Raw genomic sequence first — 18,918 nt, 5'->3', positions numbered from 1 at the left:
AAAACAACTTATTTCTCTGTATTGGATTGGTGGGCAAGCCTTCAGTCTAAGGAATATTGACATTTTGTGGAGAGTTCATGGAAAGGACGCTGTCATGTCACATCCCAGTTTCAAAACACCATGGGTCTGGTTTTAGGAGTGGTAGCTCAACTTATAGACTTTCCTTGCAACAGAGTAGGCTTCTTATCTATCTTGCTGCTGTTTTAAGTACATATCATTGAGTACATATAAGGGATTTCCCATAATCTCGTGCGTGTATTGAACCCTTCATTGAAAGGATAAATATCCTAACAGGTTGTCTGCTTCTGGATAAACTCAATACTCCTTCAGTTTCTCTGCCTACTTTCAGTTGTCAACCCCAAGGAAAAGTTCATTGCATTGTTTTGTAAATATGAATTTTGGGAAGTGATTCAGAGGCTATATTTTGTTGATCATTTGGGAGTGGCGTTATGTTTGGAATGCCATTTTTAATGCTTTACAGGTTTCTTGGCCAACTTTTCCGTAGTCCTTGGGTAATGGCATGTTTGTATTAAAGTGCATCTTGTTAAGCTCAGGTGTTTTTGAGTGTGTACTACACTGATTTTATGGACCAATTTGACATTGTCCACTGCCAGCCCCTGAAAGCCAGTTGCAGCCACGTCCTGCTCCCACTGTTAGCCTTGGCGATGGTACATGTTTGTTCTCAGCGCATGCAATGGCGTGCCAGTGTTCCCCTTCAGCTGCGCTGCTGTTTCCTGAGCGGCTGTGTCTGTCTGTCTTCTGCATGACTGCATCTTGAACACCTGGCCTGCTGTGACTGCCTCCTGCACCTCTGCAGTCGAGCAGCCGGTGGGAAGCCTGCTACCACCCACCTGTACATGGTGCCCCTGCTCCTGGATGTGTGGTATCGACTGTGCAGCCCCCATGCCAGGGTGGTCACCAGGTCATTCACCAGACTCTCGCTGAGCACGTGGCAGGCGCTGAGGCTGCCGGGCTGAAAGTGTAGGGGAGGAAAACTCTCTCCTCCACCTCTTAGGTTTAGTGCCTATGCCCTGAACATTAAATTGACAAAAGACAGATTTTTTATTTGAGGGCAATATTTTAATTTTTGTGTACACATGGAGGCCTTCATAGAAAAAAAGCGAAGACCCAGAGCAGCCGTTAGACCCGGGGGTTTATATAGCATTTTAACAAGGATGATAAGTTGTGAAGATATAACTAGGCAAGGAGGGAGAGTTCAGGCTTCTAGGGGTGGTAGACTGTGGGAAGGTGAGTATATGGGGACCTAATGGGAGAAGGGGGTCACTGAGTGACGTTTGTTACACGGACTCAGGCTGCTGCCTTCTCTGTTGATGCATCGTCTCCTCTGCCTGGTAGGGGAGAGGGAGACAACTTTACAAGCGTAAATTTATATTTCCTTTACAAAGGGAAATTTATACCCTGCTTTCAGACAGAGAGGGGAAGGCCAAAGAGCTTTTCCCATTTCTGCTGTTTCTATATTGCCTTCAGCTCAAAATAATCCTCAGACCAAAGTGGCATATTTTGGGGTGGCATATCCCGATCCCTTTAAAAGACCTCATGTCTGCCCTCGAGGAATCTAGTGTCTGGTGGAGGAACAGAGGGTGAGCATGTGGCAGCAGTGACACTTACCTGTTGCAGTGGGAGGGTGGCGGAGAGAGAGCCGAAAGCTCCCTGCATTTGTCAGAGGGGGCAGCGTTGAGCTGAGACCCGGAGGACGAGCAGAGGTTGGCCGAGTGCAGGCCTCTGGGCCAAGGGCAGCGCAGTCACAGTCAAGGGCAGGGGAGAGCTGAGACCCGGAGGATGAGCAGAGGTTGGCTGAGTGCAGGCCTCTGGGCCAAGGGCAGCGCAGTCACAGTCAAGGGCAGGGGAAAGCGCGGGGCTTATTTGGAGCCCTAGGGTGTCGGCTGTAAGTCATGTGTAACTGGGAAAGCGGTTTCTCAGCGACACCTCCTGAATAGTGGTCTAGTTTCCAGGCTGTTCTTGCAAAAGTCCTCACTGTCCATAATGTAGTTAAAGAGCCAGGAGAAAACAGGAAGAACAGAGGGTAAAATAATCTCTGAACACCATCTTGAATCAGGAATAGTGTGTCTTTGACATTTCATACTTGTCTTTTTCACTTTCTGGTCCCTCTTTCTGCTGGGCCTTAATTACCCTCATGGCCAAAAGTCCCTACTGAGGCCTCCACCACAGCTGCCCTCTCCCCCTTTCTTCAAAATCGTCTACCTTTCTACCCATTTCTCCCCATATCTAGCATCTATATCTATTTTGAATGTTGCAGTTTTCTAAAAGCTCCCAAATAGAGTATTCTCGATTTGCTTAAAAGAGAAATGTAAAATATGTAAATCTCTAATGGTGAAATTTCAGGAAGTAGTTCAAAGGTAAGTGAGGAATTCGGTCTACTCCAGAGGCTGCCCCATGTGTTGATGTGTTGCTCTCCCGCTGGTCCCTTCTTCATGTAACTTCTTCCTCTGCTTCTGGACTCAGGGATCTCCTCAGGGACCATCTCCTGCCATCCCTGCTGGCTAGAACCACCAGCCTGTCTGGGAAGCACAGAACCCATGTCTCATCCCCACCCTGTTAGCTGGCAGCGAGGGACTTATGGTAGGAGGAGGGAGGGGACCAAGGCAGCCATTCATAGTACTAATTTATTCATAAGTCACTCATTCATAAGCTTCCAGCAGCTTGTAATTGAAAGTGATAAATCCCCATTTCTAAAATATTTTCTGGAAATAATGTGGTATGATCGGCTTTCAAGCATGTTGAGATTTGACTGTCACTGAACCTTCCAGAAGCAGAATGTTTCCAACCTGTGGCATGAGGACATTTATAGCGAGAGGCTCTTGCATGCAAAAGCATGTTGAGCTGTGGGTTCTGTGTGATAAATGCAGTTGAAATATATGCAGTATTCTGTTGCAAATATGAGTAAATGTTGTGCAGAATAAAATTCAAAGTCATTTTTAAAAGTGCTACGGAACTCAATAGATTTCTGTTGTCATGTATTTTCTCAGTAAATTCTCAGTAAAAGTACACCCACTCTTAAACCTGAAAAGGTTTGAGACCATTGTTCTAGATTGCAATTTTTGGACTACTTAATTTGAAATCAAGGCAGCATAAGTAAAAACGTTTCCGAAGGTAATTGTTTTGAGTATTATTGAGTGTTCTTCAGTGATATTTAAAGTCTAAAGAAATCTAACATCTGAATTATTCTATCGGCATGGAGAATCATTATGCTAATGTGTGATCTTAAGCTGAACATAATTTTGATCTCACAGCATCCCACTGGTGGAGTGTGGGAAGCTGCCTGTGTAACCAGGGGGTTCTCTCCGCTGTGGACAGGACACTTCCTGAGGGGGACTTGGGATTGGCCCACAGGAGCTGGCTCCCGGTGGTGTGACTTGCCCAGTCATGGGGCAGAGCCCCTGCCCAAAAACTTCCTCTCTTAGCTTTGTTCCTTGAGCTTTAAAGGCCTTTGGATTCTACCGTGTCCTTTTGAAATGCAGATGTCCTTTCAGGGAGATACTAAACCTAAAATCACAGCATCTTGGCTCTGAATTGCTGGAAGGATCTTGTCCTCTAAAAACTTTTCACAGACTTTAGTCAACAGCTAGCTGAGTAAAAAGGCTGGTGGGAAAGATAACACAAGCTAATGAGGGCAGGAAAACTAGCTCCAGGAGAGGAGGCCAGGTAGCCACGGAGACCCCGGGGAGCAGGGGGGGCGCCGCCCGGGGACCGCCACCTCCTCCTCTCGTGGTGCCCACGCCAGCTGCGTCTTGTGGATCTCCAGATTCAGATCCCCCTTAAAAAGAAGAATATCATTTGTTCAGATAGAAATGCTCAAATTGTAGACCTGCAGATGGCATTCCTTCAACACCTTCTTTGGGGTCACACACAAAATAGAAAGTGGTGTTATCTCTGATTGCATTTTATTTTTGATGTGACTCAAGAAAGCAACCAAAGCTTAAGTTTATTTCCCCATACTGATAGTGAGACTCATCTCAGGGGGCAGCTGTCAGAATTGGCCCACATTTGTCAACTTGTTGCTTGTTCCTGGATGAGGAAGATACAGAAATATAAATTTTATATAGTTAATGAAAATTTAAATTTAGTATCTATATCTGTAATGTTTTACTCATGACTTAAAAAAAATGTCGGCCTCAACACCAGGCCCAATCACCACCACCAAGTTTGGTTTTGTTTTAATTAACATTGTCTCATTTTCAGATGTACTGAGACCTTATTGTCTTCTTTCTCTTTTTGACCCCTCCTCCAAATTTCCTTAGACAGGCATCTGAGTCTAGTTTTTGGAGATTTCTCAAAATTTTCTTATAATATAGCAGCCAGTCTACATCACTGTTATCATAGATATGAGAACTGTTACTTGAGAAAATTCCAGTGACACTACTTTTGTACTGAAATTCAAATGTTAGGAGCAAGGGAGTGATTTTGGGTTTTGTGTTCTTTAGTTTTCTGTTTGCAAAAAAGTCATTCCTTCCTTACAAGTGTTAGAAGTGGGAAGAACTTGTTTTCTTTTGTTGTGAAAGTTTAGAATTTCGGAATAGAAAATACTGATGTGAAACCTAGGTGTGATCTGTCTTAATCCATGAACAGATTCTGTTTAACAGTTGGGAATCCAGAGCAGGTTAAGGTTCTCACATGTTTAATTATGTGATTACTTCTGCTGCATAATGAGCATATACCAGGCTTTCAAGGTTGAGAAGTTTGTTTAAACGTTTTATTTGCCATTTAAACCATTGTTATTTGCTGTTTAGTCTGTCCAAGATTACCAATTTGCAAAGCGGTAGAATGTATTATAAAATTTTTTAATACTTCAGAAAGGTCTTTAAAATCTCTTAATGTCTTAGGTTATCATTGTGATTAACTGCTTATATTAATGAAGCTCAAAAATGTTGATTAATGGAAATTTCTGGTTGTAAAAGTTCCAGGTAACACTGTATTGCTATAAAGTATTCTATTGTAAATCATGAACAAATAAGCTATAAGGAGTTAATAGGCATGTAGTAAATATGCTTATTAAATGTATTGAATAAATTAAATTTGTGAATGATATTACATAAGAATAAGTGAATAAAGAAGTACATTCATACACTGAACTTTTTTTTTTTTTTTTTTTTTGCGGTACGCGGGCCTCTCACTGTTGTGGCCTCTCCCGTTGCGGAGCACAGGCTCCGGACCCGGAGGCTCAGCGGCCATGGCTCACAGGCCCAGCTGCTCAGCGGCATGTGGGATCCTCCCGGACCGGGGCACGAACCCGTGTCCCCTGAATTGGCAGGCGGACTCTCAACCACTGCGCCACCAGGGAAGCCCATATACACTGAACATTTTAACAGACGGAATTTTTTTTTTATAACCACCCAAAACAATAAAGTATTAGTTGGATATGTCAAAATACATATTTATTATGATTATTGGGGAATGAAAATATATTTTGTGTGTTTATAGAACCTTATGCTTATTTGAATTTTTAATTCTAAAGCTATATAACATTACAAAAAATTTATACCATTGAGGGCCAACAACCCTCCACAGTCTCACTGTATTAATGAAACTAATTTTTCAGGAGTGCTTTACCAGCCCTTTTTCATGAGATAAGTTACACATATTTGTCTTTTTATTCTTCTTTTACTTAATATCTGATGTCTTCACCATGTTTGTTGTTGGCTACATGATGGCTCATCAAGTGGCCGAGTCATTTAATACAGAAATGAGCTTCTTTAGGTAGGTGGTAGCTCTTTTATTCTGTTGGATTATGTCCTTAGCATGTATCTTCAGATGCGGTATCACTAGGTGAAAGTATGTTAGAGATTTTTAAAATCAGATTGCTTTCTAAGAGTCTTTTTAACAATTTATGCAAACATTAGTAATGAAAGTATCTCACCTCACTCTTGTTAGCATTGTTTTTATATTGGCCAATATGTAACTGGACAAAAATGGTACTTCAGTTTTAATAACATATAGGGCTGAACAATTTGTGGCTTCTGTGAACTGTTTTTTCTATTGAAAAGATTTTATTGGCGTCGATTTTTTTTCTTTTTCTTTTTTTTATTTACTGTGGTAAAAATAATGATCTTTTGCTACTTGTGGCAATTCTTTTTCCTCAATCTGTTGTTTCCCTTTTTATTATATTTCTTTTAATATCCAAGAGTGTTTACTGTACATGTTACACAGTATCTGTTGATCCTTGATAATTTCTTCTGTAGTGTGTAAGACCCCTTATTAGTAACTTTAAAGGTTTAATTTGGTTTTCTTTTTCCATATATCATTTTTGGTTTTCAGCTATTTAATTTATCCTGTATGCCTCTAAATTGATTTTATAAATGGCCAACTAGATTTCACAGTGCCACTTATTACAAATTTCTTTACTTTCTCCTTTGTTTCTGATATATCCTTTATTATATTTGTTTAGCATATGATTTGTTTATATTTGTTTAGCATATGATCACATCTCTTTTAGGGATTTTCCACTTCAATGATCCACCCATCTCTTTTTGTTTTACGTAATGTTGGTGGTTTTTAAAAATTATTTATCTTGTCTGCGCTGGATCTTCGTTGCTGCGTGCGGGTTCTTCAGTTGCGGCATGCAGAATCTTTTTTTTTTTACCTGTGGCATGTGGAATCTTTAGTTGCGGCATGCATAATCTTTAGTTGCGGCATGCATAATCTTTAGTTGCAGCATGCAGCCTCTTAGTTGCAGCATCCGTGTGAGATCTAGTTCCCTGACCAGGGATTGAACCCAGGCCCCCTGCATTGGGAGTGCGGAGGCTTAGCTACTGGAACACCAGGGAAGTCACTCCATAATGTTTAAATTGTTGTTTTGTGAAGTGTTTTAATATCTGGTGGGGCTAGGCTTCTCCTCACCTCTCACCACCTTTTAAAAAAATACATGATCAAGTTTTGATTTCAGAATTACTACGAAAAATCCATTAGATAGCTTTTGATTCTTAACAATTTCATTTCCTATGTTAATTTCTATAACATGTATAATTTTTAAATCAGATTATTCATTTCATTGATGCTTCCAAATGTGTTATAGCGTGTATTGGGGCATGATAGTTAGTACAGGGGAGGAAAAAATGTTTTCCTCGATCCTTTTAGGGTCCTTGGCTAGGTCTGACAATTAAAATGACAGAGATTAACAGGAGAAAAGTGTACAGATTTATTTAATGTTAACTTTTACGTTAACACGGGGGCCTTCATAAGGAAATGAAGACCCAAAGAAAGAGTTAAGCTTGAGTGTTTTAAGCCAGGTTTGAGGAAGAGCGGATGTTCATGGAGAAATGTCATTAGGACAAAGGCCCTGAGGTAAGGGTAGTGAACTGGAGGAGACTTAGCCAGGCCAGCATGTTGCACTCTTCTCTGTGTCCCTCCGTCTTGGGGATAAGGAGGCTCCTGACTTCTGGGTACAGGGAGGGCACCTTCCACAGGAGGGTCTTAGGACCTGCTTCAGGGGAGAAGAGCAAGGGGCAGGTCAGAGTGAGCTTCCTGCTTCTGCCATTTCTTCAAACTCCTTCAGCTGAAAATATCAATATGCCAAGTCCAGGACCCCATCACCAGTCACTTATTTTCACATCTCTTCTGCCTCCGTCGGCATACCTTCTTTGCCATATATCTAACTCTGGGTATATGTATTTTTTTCTTCTCTTAATTTTTATTTGACAGAGTTTGTCTATTAGTTTTAAATACAAATGTAATTTTATATTGATTACATTAATGTAAACCCCTCCACGTTGTCTCTGCAAATGGTGAGGATGAGGACCTCCCCCTTGGCTGCATCTGGGTTCAGGACAAAGAACAGATGGTCACATTATTTTTGTCTCCTGCTGTATGAAGCCCGCAGGCCATGAGCCAGGGACTGGTAAGGGATTCCACAGAATGGGATCCAGCACTTTTCTGACCCTAGAGTTACTTGTCTCTCATCAGTGAAGATGACTACACGTCCTGCTTGTTTATGATTATACGTTTTGGCGGCTGCTGGAGCGTTTCCTTGTTAGATGATCTTGTAAATATTTTAAAGAGAGTTTAGGAGAGGACGTTTCTGTCATTTCCATGAATTGTGCCAACTTCCCCATCTTATATTTATTCTTTTCCATTATATAAATATTTGTACAAAGTAAAAATTTGACTGAAGTGGATGCGCAGAAACAGTTCATTAAGAGCTGTGGTTCTCAAAGTCTGGTCCTTGGACAACAGCATCAGCATCACCCTGGAATTGGGTAGAAATGTGAATCCTCTGACCCTGCCAGTTACTGAATTGGTAGCTCTGGGCATGGGGCCCAGTGATCCAGCAACCTCTGTGTCACCAGCCCTCGAATTGATTTTGATGACACTAAGGGCCTGCTATCTCCATAACCCCTTCGAATGAACTCCGTAAGAGTTGATCTTCATACTGAGATACAAGCAGCTGGTTTGTACTTCTTTTTCTAGAGTGTTGAATGTACTAACAATAACAACGACAACAAACTTCGGAGTTTGGAAGGATTCCTGGAGCAATCTAAACCCTTCCCATTTTCCCCCCCAATTTTGCTGTTAAGTAGATCAGTACTCTAAGTAAAATTAAGGAAAATGTCAGGACTTTAAAATTCTAGGAAATTGGGCTAAATATTCATAACACAGAGCTTCTAGCCTGGAGTTTTTTAAATCTTACAAGAAAAAATTGGAAACCATCCGAAGAATGGGATAACATGGCATACGCTCGATATCTAACACAGCAATTTCACATACTGTTTCTGTAAAACGTATCCTTTGTAACATATCATGGACTAGCCCTTTCCAGTGGAGTTGAACCACCCCTTTAAACTGACATCTTACCCATCTAGGTCTTTGTCGACCCCGGCAAGAAGTACAGCCGTCGTGACGCTACCTAGACTCACTTCAGGCCACGGGCCTTCCAGTCCGACCCCCGCCATGACGTTGGAACAGGTTCATAACTCGTGAAGCCTCTGGCCACAGTTTGAGTGCACTTCTCACTTACCCATTAATCTTAAGCTTTTTGTTCTCATCATTCTTTAAGCAGTAAAATGACCAGGAAGATAAATGCAAACGTACCCTCAGCGTTTTGTTAATAGTTGAATCTGATTTTCTTGAAAAGTTACTGTCAAATTCAAAAGGTCCTAAATCCTTTACTGCTAATCTGATTTTCATTTTATCTTACCAAAAAAAAAAAGAAAAAAAGACAGGATTCAGGAGACCTCTTCCTGCCCCAGTCAAAAAGGAAGTAAAAATAGAATTATAGCATTTAAGAGCTGGATGTGACTTTCTTATGGATATCATCCAACCCCACCCCCACCCCCCGCTTCCTAACTGATGGGAAACTGGAGGCGTGGCGAGGTGAGTGGTGCGGCTCAGAGACCAGCAGCCTCATCAGGGGCTTCTAAGCTGCCTTGCTCTTCCCGCAGAAGATAAGGTACAGTTGAGCATTTCTGTCTTACTGCTTTGGGCAAACCTTGTACATGTCGTGTTTCTGCAGTGTCTATTTTGCTAGTACTCTAGATAGTGGTCATTTCCTTCAGGGTAATTGATAGAAATTTTTTAAGTGTTCCAAAAGTTTAGATACTAGAATAGTGTTTGTTTCCTGTGACATGGGTTTAGGAAACAGCTGTTCCAGTAGCTACTCTAAATGAACTTTGTAGAGTCTCCTTAGGAGTTGCCATGAGTTGTTGTCTAAAGGAGTTATTTATTCTGTCTGTCTGCAAAACCTGCCATTATTCTAAACTACTACATTTTAGGTAAGAAGTATCCTTTATTAGTTGCATGTAGACGCAGTAAGTACCTTTTGGCTTTTGATAAGTGTGTGTGCGTGCATGCGTCGTGTGTGTTGGAGGGGGCTGAAGAGGCGCTCTGTAAAGAGCCATTTAACTTTCTGTTAAAACATGTCTTGACTTTAACATGCACAGAATTTTTTTTTCCAAAGACCAATTCTGAGGAATTAAGGAAAGGGCTCTATAATACTTTTGAATACTCATAGAAATAATGTATGGTATAAAATAATTGTAAACCTGTCTTGGAAACTAATTGTTGATGAAGGCTAGACAGAAAACTTTTAAAAACTGTAGAAACATAGGGCACAGAAGTTGGTATTTTAAATGAATGTTTAAAACCTACAATTCTAGGACAGTATTAATTAAAGGTCTTTTTTTTTTTTTGTCCTCCCTGAAACAATTTGCATTCATTTTTTAAGGCGGGGCAGGAGGTTGGGGAGACTTTAAAAATGGTTGAGTGTGCCTTATTTTGAAAACTAATTTGAGTTAGGAATAAAAGGTGACTGTTAAATGGTAAAAATACAGAGTAGGTGGGTTTTAAAAATGGAAGGAAATCTTGTATATTTTGTCACTAACAAGTCCTCTGTTCCTATATAGAATTTTTCTAAAATTAAATATATTTTCCTATTTAAATCATAGCAATTATTGGAAATATTTAAGAGGAAGTTAAAACTTGTTTCTAACAGACACATACTCTGGGGAAAAGGAGGAGGGAAGGAAACAGATTCTGTATCACAGTTATTAAGTAGGTCTCACCAAATGCTGGTGAGGAAGGATGTGGAAGAATGAGGTCCCCCGTACACTGGTGACAGGGGCCACTCCGGAAAAGAGTTCGGCAGTTCCTTTCAAAACCAAAAAATGCACTTACCATATGACCCAGCAATTGCATTCTTGGGCATTTATCTCAAATAAATGATTTATTTTCATCCAGAAGCTGGTACACAAATGTTCATAGCAATTTTACTCACAGTATCCAAAAATTGGAAGCGACCCAGGTGTCCTTCAGTGGGTGACTAGTCAAACTAACTGTGGTCCCTCCACACTGTGGACACAACTCAGCAACAAAAAGAAACAAATTATCAATATGAGCAACTGCTAAGATGAACCTCAAGAATATGCCAAGTGAAAAATGCCAATCTCAGCAGGATATATATATACCACATGATTTCATTTAGGTAGCATTTGTGTAATAACATGATCACAGATTTGGACTTAGGGAGGGGTAAGAGTGGAGGAAGGGGGAGGGGATGGTTACCAGAGGGCAACCGGAGGAGCCTTGTGGTAACAGTAATGTTGAACATCCTGATTGCGGTTGTTACACAAGCCTGCGTGTGTGATGAGCCTGGAGAGAGCTCCCCCATCCTGTACACACACACACGAGTGCATGCATGACTGGGGAAATCTGAATAAGCTCTGTGGAGTGTACCGCTGTCTGTCTTTTTGGTTTTGATATTGTACCGTAACGAGATAGGATGTTAGCACTGGGGAGACTCGGGATGGGTGTGTGGGACCGCTCTGTTCATTTCTTGACAACATCCTATGAACCTGTAACTATTTCAGAGTAAAAAGTTAAAAAAACAGCAACTTGGGCTTCCCTGGTGGCGCAGTGGTTGAGAGTCCGCCTACCGATGCAGGGGACACGGGTTCGTGTCCCGGTCCGGGAAGGTCCCATATGCTGCGGAGCGGCTAGGCCTGTGAGCCATGGCCGCTGAGCCTGCGCGTCCGGAGCCTGTGCTCCGCAACGGGAGAGGCCACAGCAGTGAGAGGCCCACACACCGCAAAAAAAAAAACCAAAAAACAGCAACTCTTCCAGTGGTACAAAAAGAGAAAAAAAAGACTGAATATTGCAATTTCATATGGTTCAAGGAGAAAATAATGTACACCAGATGCTGATGAGCGTACATCAGAATGTTAGTTGTGCTCCTCCGCTTACGGTGATTTCAGAGGGATTTTCACCTTACTATTTGTGCCTTTTTTTTTTTTTAATTTATTTTTGGCTGCATAGGGTCTTCATTGCTGTGCGCGGGCTTTCCCTAGTTGCAGCAAGCAGGGGCTATTCTTAGTTGCGGTGCACGGACTTCTCATTGTGGTGGCTTCTCTTGTTGCGGAGCACAGGCTCTAGGTGCGCAGGCTTCAGTAGTTGTGGCACGTGGGCTCAGTAGTTGTGGCTCGCAGGCTTGAGTACAGGCTCAGTAGCTGTGGCACACAGGCTTAGTTGCTCCACGGCATGTGGGATCTTCCTGGGCCAGGGCTCCAACCCGTGTCCCCCGCATTGGCAGGTGGATTCTTAACCACTGAGCCACCAGGGAAGTCCATGTGCTTTTTTATGATTAAAATTTTTTCCACAATGTACATGCATTGTTCATGCATCAAAAAAAAAACTTTTAAATAAATGGCAAATAATTAGAAGCATAAGAAAAATAATGGGTCCTATTTTTAAAATTCTGTCACAATGACAGAATTGTGTAGTAATTTAGTGATCATGTAGTTTGACAGCCTGTTGGCAGTTAAATTTTTGTCAAAAAAGTTTAGGAAGGTACGTGTTTACCTACTTGTATTTAGAAATTTGTTTAGGAATTTACAGAGATTTCACATTTCTTCCTTGATCATATCATATGCATTTTAGTATCACAAAATTTGTATTCTCGATATAAAAACATCTAAATTGTAAATATTTAAATGATAGATTTAAAATCTATTCTTAGTCTTGCTTATTTATCTTGAATGAAAAATGTTCTCAATCTTTAATATTATGTAGAGATTACCAGAATTTTTCATAACTCATATTTAATTAAATTTTATTGTTTCCTCTTCTAACATTTTTGGATTAAAGATACTCTCAGTAAGTCCTTTTACAGACAGGTTTGTCCTGGTTTTCCTCACATCATCCGTTTCTTTCTTCCCAGCAGCTCCAGGCCTTTTCAGTCATTCACACCTCACTGTCTTTTATTACTTATCAGCTCTGTTAAAAGGGCTTAGTTGTGGAATAAGTTGAAACTGTTCCTGAAATGAGCCTGATGGATTTTTTTTAATATCTCATATATACCCTTATGCCCCATTAAAACATATAATTGAGAATTGATTATAACATCTTCACTGGTAATGGAATTTTTTTGTTTGTTTTGAGAAATTATCCAATTGAAATTGATAGTGGAGGCTAGAGTGGAAGTTGCAGTCAGATAAAACTTGAGCAATGACCTGGAGTTGAAATAAAGGAGACACAGACCTGGGTTGATAATGGAATTAAATGATTACTCCTGACTCCTGATAGAAAAACTACAGCATCTTTTACCTAATTTTTTGGTGTGTTTGGTTTTTCTTTTTAATCTTAAGGCTATTTGTTGAAGTTCTTTAAAATCTTTGTATTTGTCTGGCTTTCCCCGGTATAATAAATGACATCTTCGATGGGAACAGTGGGTCATTTTTCCTTATAGAAAATGTTCTATAATTTCTATTTTTCCACAGTCGTTCTCCCAAAGTCAGATGCTCTTAAAACTTCTGGATTTGAAATATTCCCTCAGTGTCCTTCCATCATTTCTCCACTCCCAAATGTAGTTGTTTCTTGGCAAAAGCTGAACCGATGATTCCAGAACAAACGGCACAATCAGAACATCCTTGCTCAGGCACGTAGCTGAGGGTGAATCTTCTTAGCTGCTGAGCAGGACAGTTATTTTTAATAACTGCCATGTGCTTTTTTTCATCATTGTCCTGAGTGTACAGCTGGTATAGAGTTAATGTACTTAGTTCTGTGATTCTAGCTTAGAGGTCAGCCCTGAGATGTAAGGGGGGCTCTGAAATAAAGTGGGAAATGACAAAAGGTGCTTGGAAATGTTTCAGATAACTAGTGTGTAACATGTCTTAAAACTTAAAACAGTGATTATTTTCCTTTAAGTCATTTTAAGTTCCGTAACCCAACCGTGTCCCCCCTTTTGTGAGGGCTGGAACATGATTACATTTCATTCCAATGTAAAAAACCTAAGACAAAAACTATAGAACTTATAATTCAGAAACACGAGAATTGAACATGAAGCAGAAGTCTTGAGAAGAATGAAAGTTTTCAAGTTGCATAGCTATATATCTCTATCTATAGAAAATCTTAGTTCAGTTGAAACAAGATATTCTTTAATGAAAACCCCTTTGATAATTTCTGCATTGATCTTTGTTTCTGAGCTTCCTATTTTGGAATTTTTTTTTTTAAAGAGTAATTGAACTTCGTTGGAAGTGTGTGAAGCTATTCTAGGGCTGACTTATTCTAATGCATCTGGCAGTCATGAAGCATTTGATCAGATAGGTGGATGGCTGAAGTGAAATAAATGAGAAGACATCCTATTGAGTGTCCTTTCTCCCTCGTAAAAGTACATGCTCAATTCCTTGCACGTTAAGGGCATTGATAGGTGACTCAGTCTGAAGTGTCTGAGTGGGGCTGAAAGAGTTGGGGTGATTCTCAGTGTCGTGCTCATCCTGCTTCATGGTAATGTTTCGTATCATTTCCTTTTCCTAATAATAATGCTGGTATTAATATTCGCTGTCAGCTATTGGCAATACTGTGTGCCTGGTGATCCACGTGTTAACCTCATTTCATCCTGCCAACACCCGTATGAAATAGGTTCACCACTCTTGTACAGAGGAGGAAGTTGAGACCCAGAGAGGTTCAGTTAGTTGTAGCTGGTAATAGATATCCTTGCTTGGGTTTCTCGGGAAGCAGAGCCTGAGATGAGGATTTTCCTGCAGGTAGTTTGTGAGAGGTGATCCCGGGAAGCAGGGGTGAGGGGGCAAGGAGGAAACGTCGATAAAGGGATGCATTGTTGAAGTCGCTGCTGCGGTTCCACCAGGACCTCTGACAATTGTTCAGAATGGCTCCTAGAATTGTCCATCCAAAGGATGGGAGCCTGGGCATTGATACACTGGCTTCTGTCACCCATTGGGTGAGAGCTGCCTTAATTCCCCAGAACTTCTGGGCTAAGCTGACTTGTAGGTTCCCTGGGATTCAGAGGATACTCTGACCAGCCCCCCCCAAAAAGAATAAGAGATGCACCTTGAATTGGGACCTTGTGGGCATACAGATGAGCTCACACAGAGCTGCCTTTCAGAAATCAGAGGTAGGCTAAAGGGAGGTGGGATGACGTGCCCGAAGCACCTAAAGGCATCACGGGGACAGGACCAAGCCCAGACTGCTTCCAAAACCTGTGCTCTTTCCAGACCATCTCCCTGTGAACAGAGATATGAGATGGGGGCTGCAAGTCAGGGTGACATGAAAATTCAGAGAACGCTCATAGTGGTTATCATAGTGTGAGAAGACTGCACATCACCATCGTTGTACATGCGATTACATGTCGGGATGATTTACTTTCCCGTCTGTGTTGCTTTGCTTAATATTAGCATTCCTTGCATATATGAAGATTAGGATACAAGAAGAATATCCGGAATATTCTAAATATTGAGGCTGTAACTGATTTGGGATTAAAAATATACTCCATTATCAAGTTTTTAAGATCTACACGTACAGGATCATGTTGTACCTGGGAGCTGTGACACGAGGTGTTGAGTATTTGTGGAGGGAATGACTAAGGTCGATCATGTGGGACCTCCAAGACTATTGTTCATTGTAAATTCTGGGGTTTTTTTTTTTTGGTTAAAAATCACTTGGTAACACCATGAAGACTTTCTTATTAAGATTTTTAATTTAATTTTTAATAGGTGACGTATAGCATTGTGTAAGTTTAAGGTGTACAACATGTTGACCACTGTGGAGTCGCTCACACCTCCATCATGTCACATAATTACCATTTCTTTTTTGTGGTGGGAACATTTAAGATCTAGTCTCATAGAAACTGTGAAGAGTATAATACGATGCTGTTGACTGTGGGCACAGTCATACTCCTCTTCTACCTGCAAGTTTGCGCCCTTGGACCAGCATCTCCCCAGCTCCTCCACCCGCTCTCCCCCTGCTAACCACCACTCTGCTGTTTCTATTATGAGTTCAACGTTTTTAGGTTCCACTTACAAGTGAGATCATACAGTATATGTCTGTGTCTGACTTATCTCACGCAGTATAATGTCCTCAAGGCACACCTGTGTTCTCTCACAGCAGGATTTCCTTCTTTCTCATGGCTGCATAATGTTCCTTTGTGTATATGTACCACATCTTCTTTATCCATTCAGATACTGACAGACACTTAAACTGTTTCCATATGTTGGCTATTGTGAACGATGCTGCAGTGAGCATGGGAGTGCAGATCTCTTTTTGATATCCTGTTTTCATTTCCTTTAGATAAATATCCAGAAGTGGAATTAATGGATCATATGTTAGTTCTATTTTTAATGTTTTGAGGAACGTTCATGCTGCTTTCCGTGGTGGCTGCACCAGTTTACAGTCCCACCAACAGCGCATGAGGGCTCCCTTTCCTCCACATCCTCACCAACGCTTGTTATCTCTTGGCTTTTTGATGATGGCTGTTCTAACCTGTGATGGGGTTCTCTGCTCAGGGTCTCACAGCCTGGAATCAGGGGTTGACCAGGCTGCAAGGAATCTGTTTTCCAAGCTCGTTCAGGTTGTTGGTAGAGTCCTGGCTTCTTGTGGTGGTAGGACTGAGGTCTCCATTTTCAGGCTGGGCAGTCAGCCTGGGGTGGCTTTCAGCTCCTGGACACACCTTCAGTCCTTGTTAGGCCTCTCCATCTTCAAAGCCATGTCAGACCCCTTCTGTGCTCACATCTCTTCTCCTGGAAGAGTCCAGGCCCACCCAGACGACCTCTCTCTCATAAAGTCAGCTGTGCCACAGAGAGTACCCTAATCACGAGTCCTGGGGTCCTGTGGGCTGTGCATCTGGGGGCAGAGTTCCTGGGGGCTGTCTTCAAATCCTGCCCACCGCACCCCGTGAAGAACAAAGGACTGGAGAGTTAGAAGTAGATTCAGGACCACCCCTTGGCCCGTGTACAGGATGAATAGTGGTTGCATCATCTGTGTTCCCCGTGCAGCCTGGGGAAGGGTGAGCTGCCAGTGGGTCACATGGGAAGGTAAATGCAGGCTTCTTGTTGGCGGCGAGGCTCAGGCTCATCGTATTACAGTTCTCCCTGGCGTGACTGACGCAGCCCTCGCTGGAATGTAAAGTTCTTATGTTTCACGTCAGTCCTGGGGTAACATGTCTGTCCCAAATGTTCATACAGCATGTGGCTCAGCAAGGTTAACTGACTCAGCCAGGTGGCTGGTTCACGGACAGCAAAGCCACGACCAGGTGCTCTTCTCACAGACTCCGGTGGCCACGTGCTGGCTCTGCAACCAGCGTTCACTGAGTGCCTCCTGAGGCCGGGCTGGGTGAGGTTAAGGTGGACGGTGGTCACGGTCCTCCAGGAGCCCCGGCTCTCCACCTGTTGTGCTGCAGTCAGGGGGCCAGATGTGAGCCCGTGAGTCGGTATTTATACCCATTCCGGTCTCAGTCCTTTTCCAAACCCTGCCTGACCCCAATTATTCTGTGTCCTTAGCTGAACTCGACGCGGAGCACACCCAGAAGGTCCTGGACATGGAGCAAACCCAGCAAATGAAGCTGAGGGAGCGGCAGAAGTTCTTTGAGGAAGCCTTCCAGCAGGACATGGAGCAGTACCTGTCCACGGGCTACCTGCAGACAGCAGAGAGGCGAGGCAAGTCAGGAGCGGGCCCTGCGCTGTGTGTGGCTAGGGTGCTGCCTCCAGAGCAGGGCTGGGACAGAGGCTCAAAGGGGATGCGTCCTGCCATCTTTGTCTTGCTGTTGCCTCTTCTTGTAGTTCTAGGCTTTTGTTGAAGATATTTAGAAAGCATGGAATACATTTTCTTAAAACATTAAAAAGACAAACATTCGCCATAATTCTGTAGCACAGAATCCCTAATCCCTGTTACTATTTTAGGCTGATTCTCTCCTGTGCCTATTTATATAGACTGTACACATATCTGGCTTTGTACCTAACTTTCCTTCATGGTGTGTGGGGATCTTTCCCCTGTATTATTAAAAATCCTTTGAAAGGGTATGTTTTAAAAGCAGCATCTTCATGGTCAGGACATATCCTAACAGTTTCCTAGTTGGACACTTAAGATTCTTTGCCTCTGTAAGTCGTGCGGTGATGTACATCTAGATGCATCTGATGGTTCCCAAGAACACGCTGAAGGGCACAGGAGTTGGATTCCAGGCCCCTTCACCAGCCCCTCCTTCCCAGGACCTGGTGCCTGTGGAGGAGTGGTCTGGGCGGGCAGCTGACGTTTCCTCTCTGGCCAGCACAGGAGCAGTGGGCAGTGTGTACAGGCATCCTGGGCTTCCCCGCTTACCTGCCCTCCATCCTCCTGGAAGCCCCTGCTCCTCCCAAACCTCTGTGCTCATTCTTCCTCTTTTGCCTGGCCCTGGCCTTTGCTCTCCATGCCCTGCCCCTCACGGAAGCTGCTCCCAATTTATCTGTTACCCTCCCTCTGTTCCTTCTCTATGTGCTCCCCAAGGAGAGGTTAAAGAAATCAAAGAATGAGGAAGGAAAAGAATGTAGAGGAAACAGACTAATAGGCGTGACTTAGAATGACTGACGGATGCGTTGACGGTGCTTCTTAAACTGAGGTGGATGGTACAGATTTGTTCAACTGCTTCATCTCCAGTCAGCTCGCCCTCTGTGTGTCCCACTGATGGAGAGTCTGTCTTCATCCGGGAAAGTCAGACTGCATGTTCCCTCAGAGTACGTTTGCTATTCAGTTTCTTTAATGTTTGGCGCTGGTTATGGAGAGAGCCATCCCTGTTCACTCCAGGGATCTGTGTCATGTGGTGGGCAGCAGCTGGGAAGGACACCACCCTAGTCTGCTTGGGCTGCTATAACAAAACAACACAGACTGCTAGCTTATACACAACAGGGCTGGAGGCTGGAAGTCTGTGGTCAAGGTGCTAGCGGATTTGGTTCTGAGAGGTCTGCAGCTGGTCCTCACTTGACAGGGAGAGCATCAACCCCATCCTCAGGGCCCCACCCTCATGACCTCTAGAATAATCACCTCCCAAAGGCCCACCTCCAGAAACCATGACACTGGGGTTAGGGTTTCACCATAGGAATTTGGGCAGGTGGGGGGGACCCAAACATTTAGTCCATAACACACACCCTGGCAAATCTGACCCACAGATCTGAGCAGAGTGAGACGTTATGC

General features: G+C 42.7%; 1 protein-coding gene across 1 annotated transcript in view; it reads left to right on the top strand.

Annotated features, from left to right (window-relative positions):
• The window catches only part of DTNBP1 (dystrobrevin binding protein 1), a 118,081-nt gene that overhangs the window by 91,376 nt on the left and 7,787 nt on the right, over nt 1-18,918 (top strand). The window contains exon 8 of the mRNA XM_079932721.1: nt 17,256-17,411. Within this exon, the coding sequence (XP_079788847.1) occupies nt 17,256-17,411 (156 nt within the window). The remainder of the gene's footprint in view (nt 1-17,255; nt 17,412-18,918) is intronic.

Source organism: Stenella coeruleoalba, assembly GCF_951394435.1.
Source record: "Stenella coeruleoalba genome assembly, chromosome: 10".
Lineage (NCBI taxonomy): Eukaryota > Metazoa > Chordata > Mammalia > Artiodactyla > Delphinidae > Stenella > Stenella coeruleoalba.
This window is presented reverse-complemented; position numbering and strand designations above follow the sequence as displayed.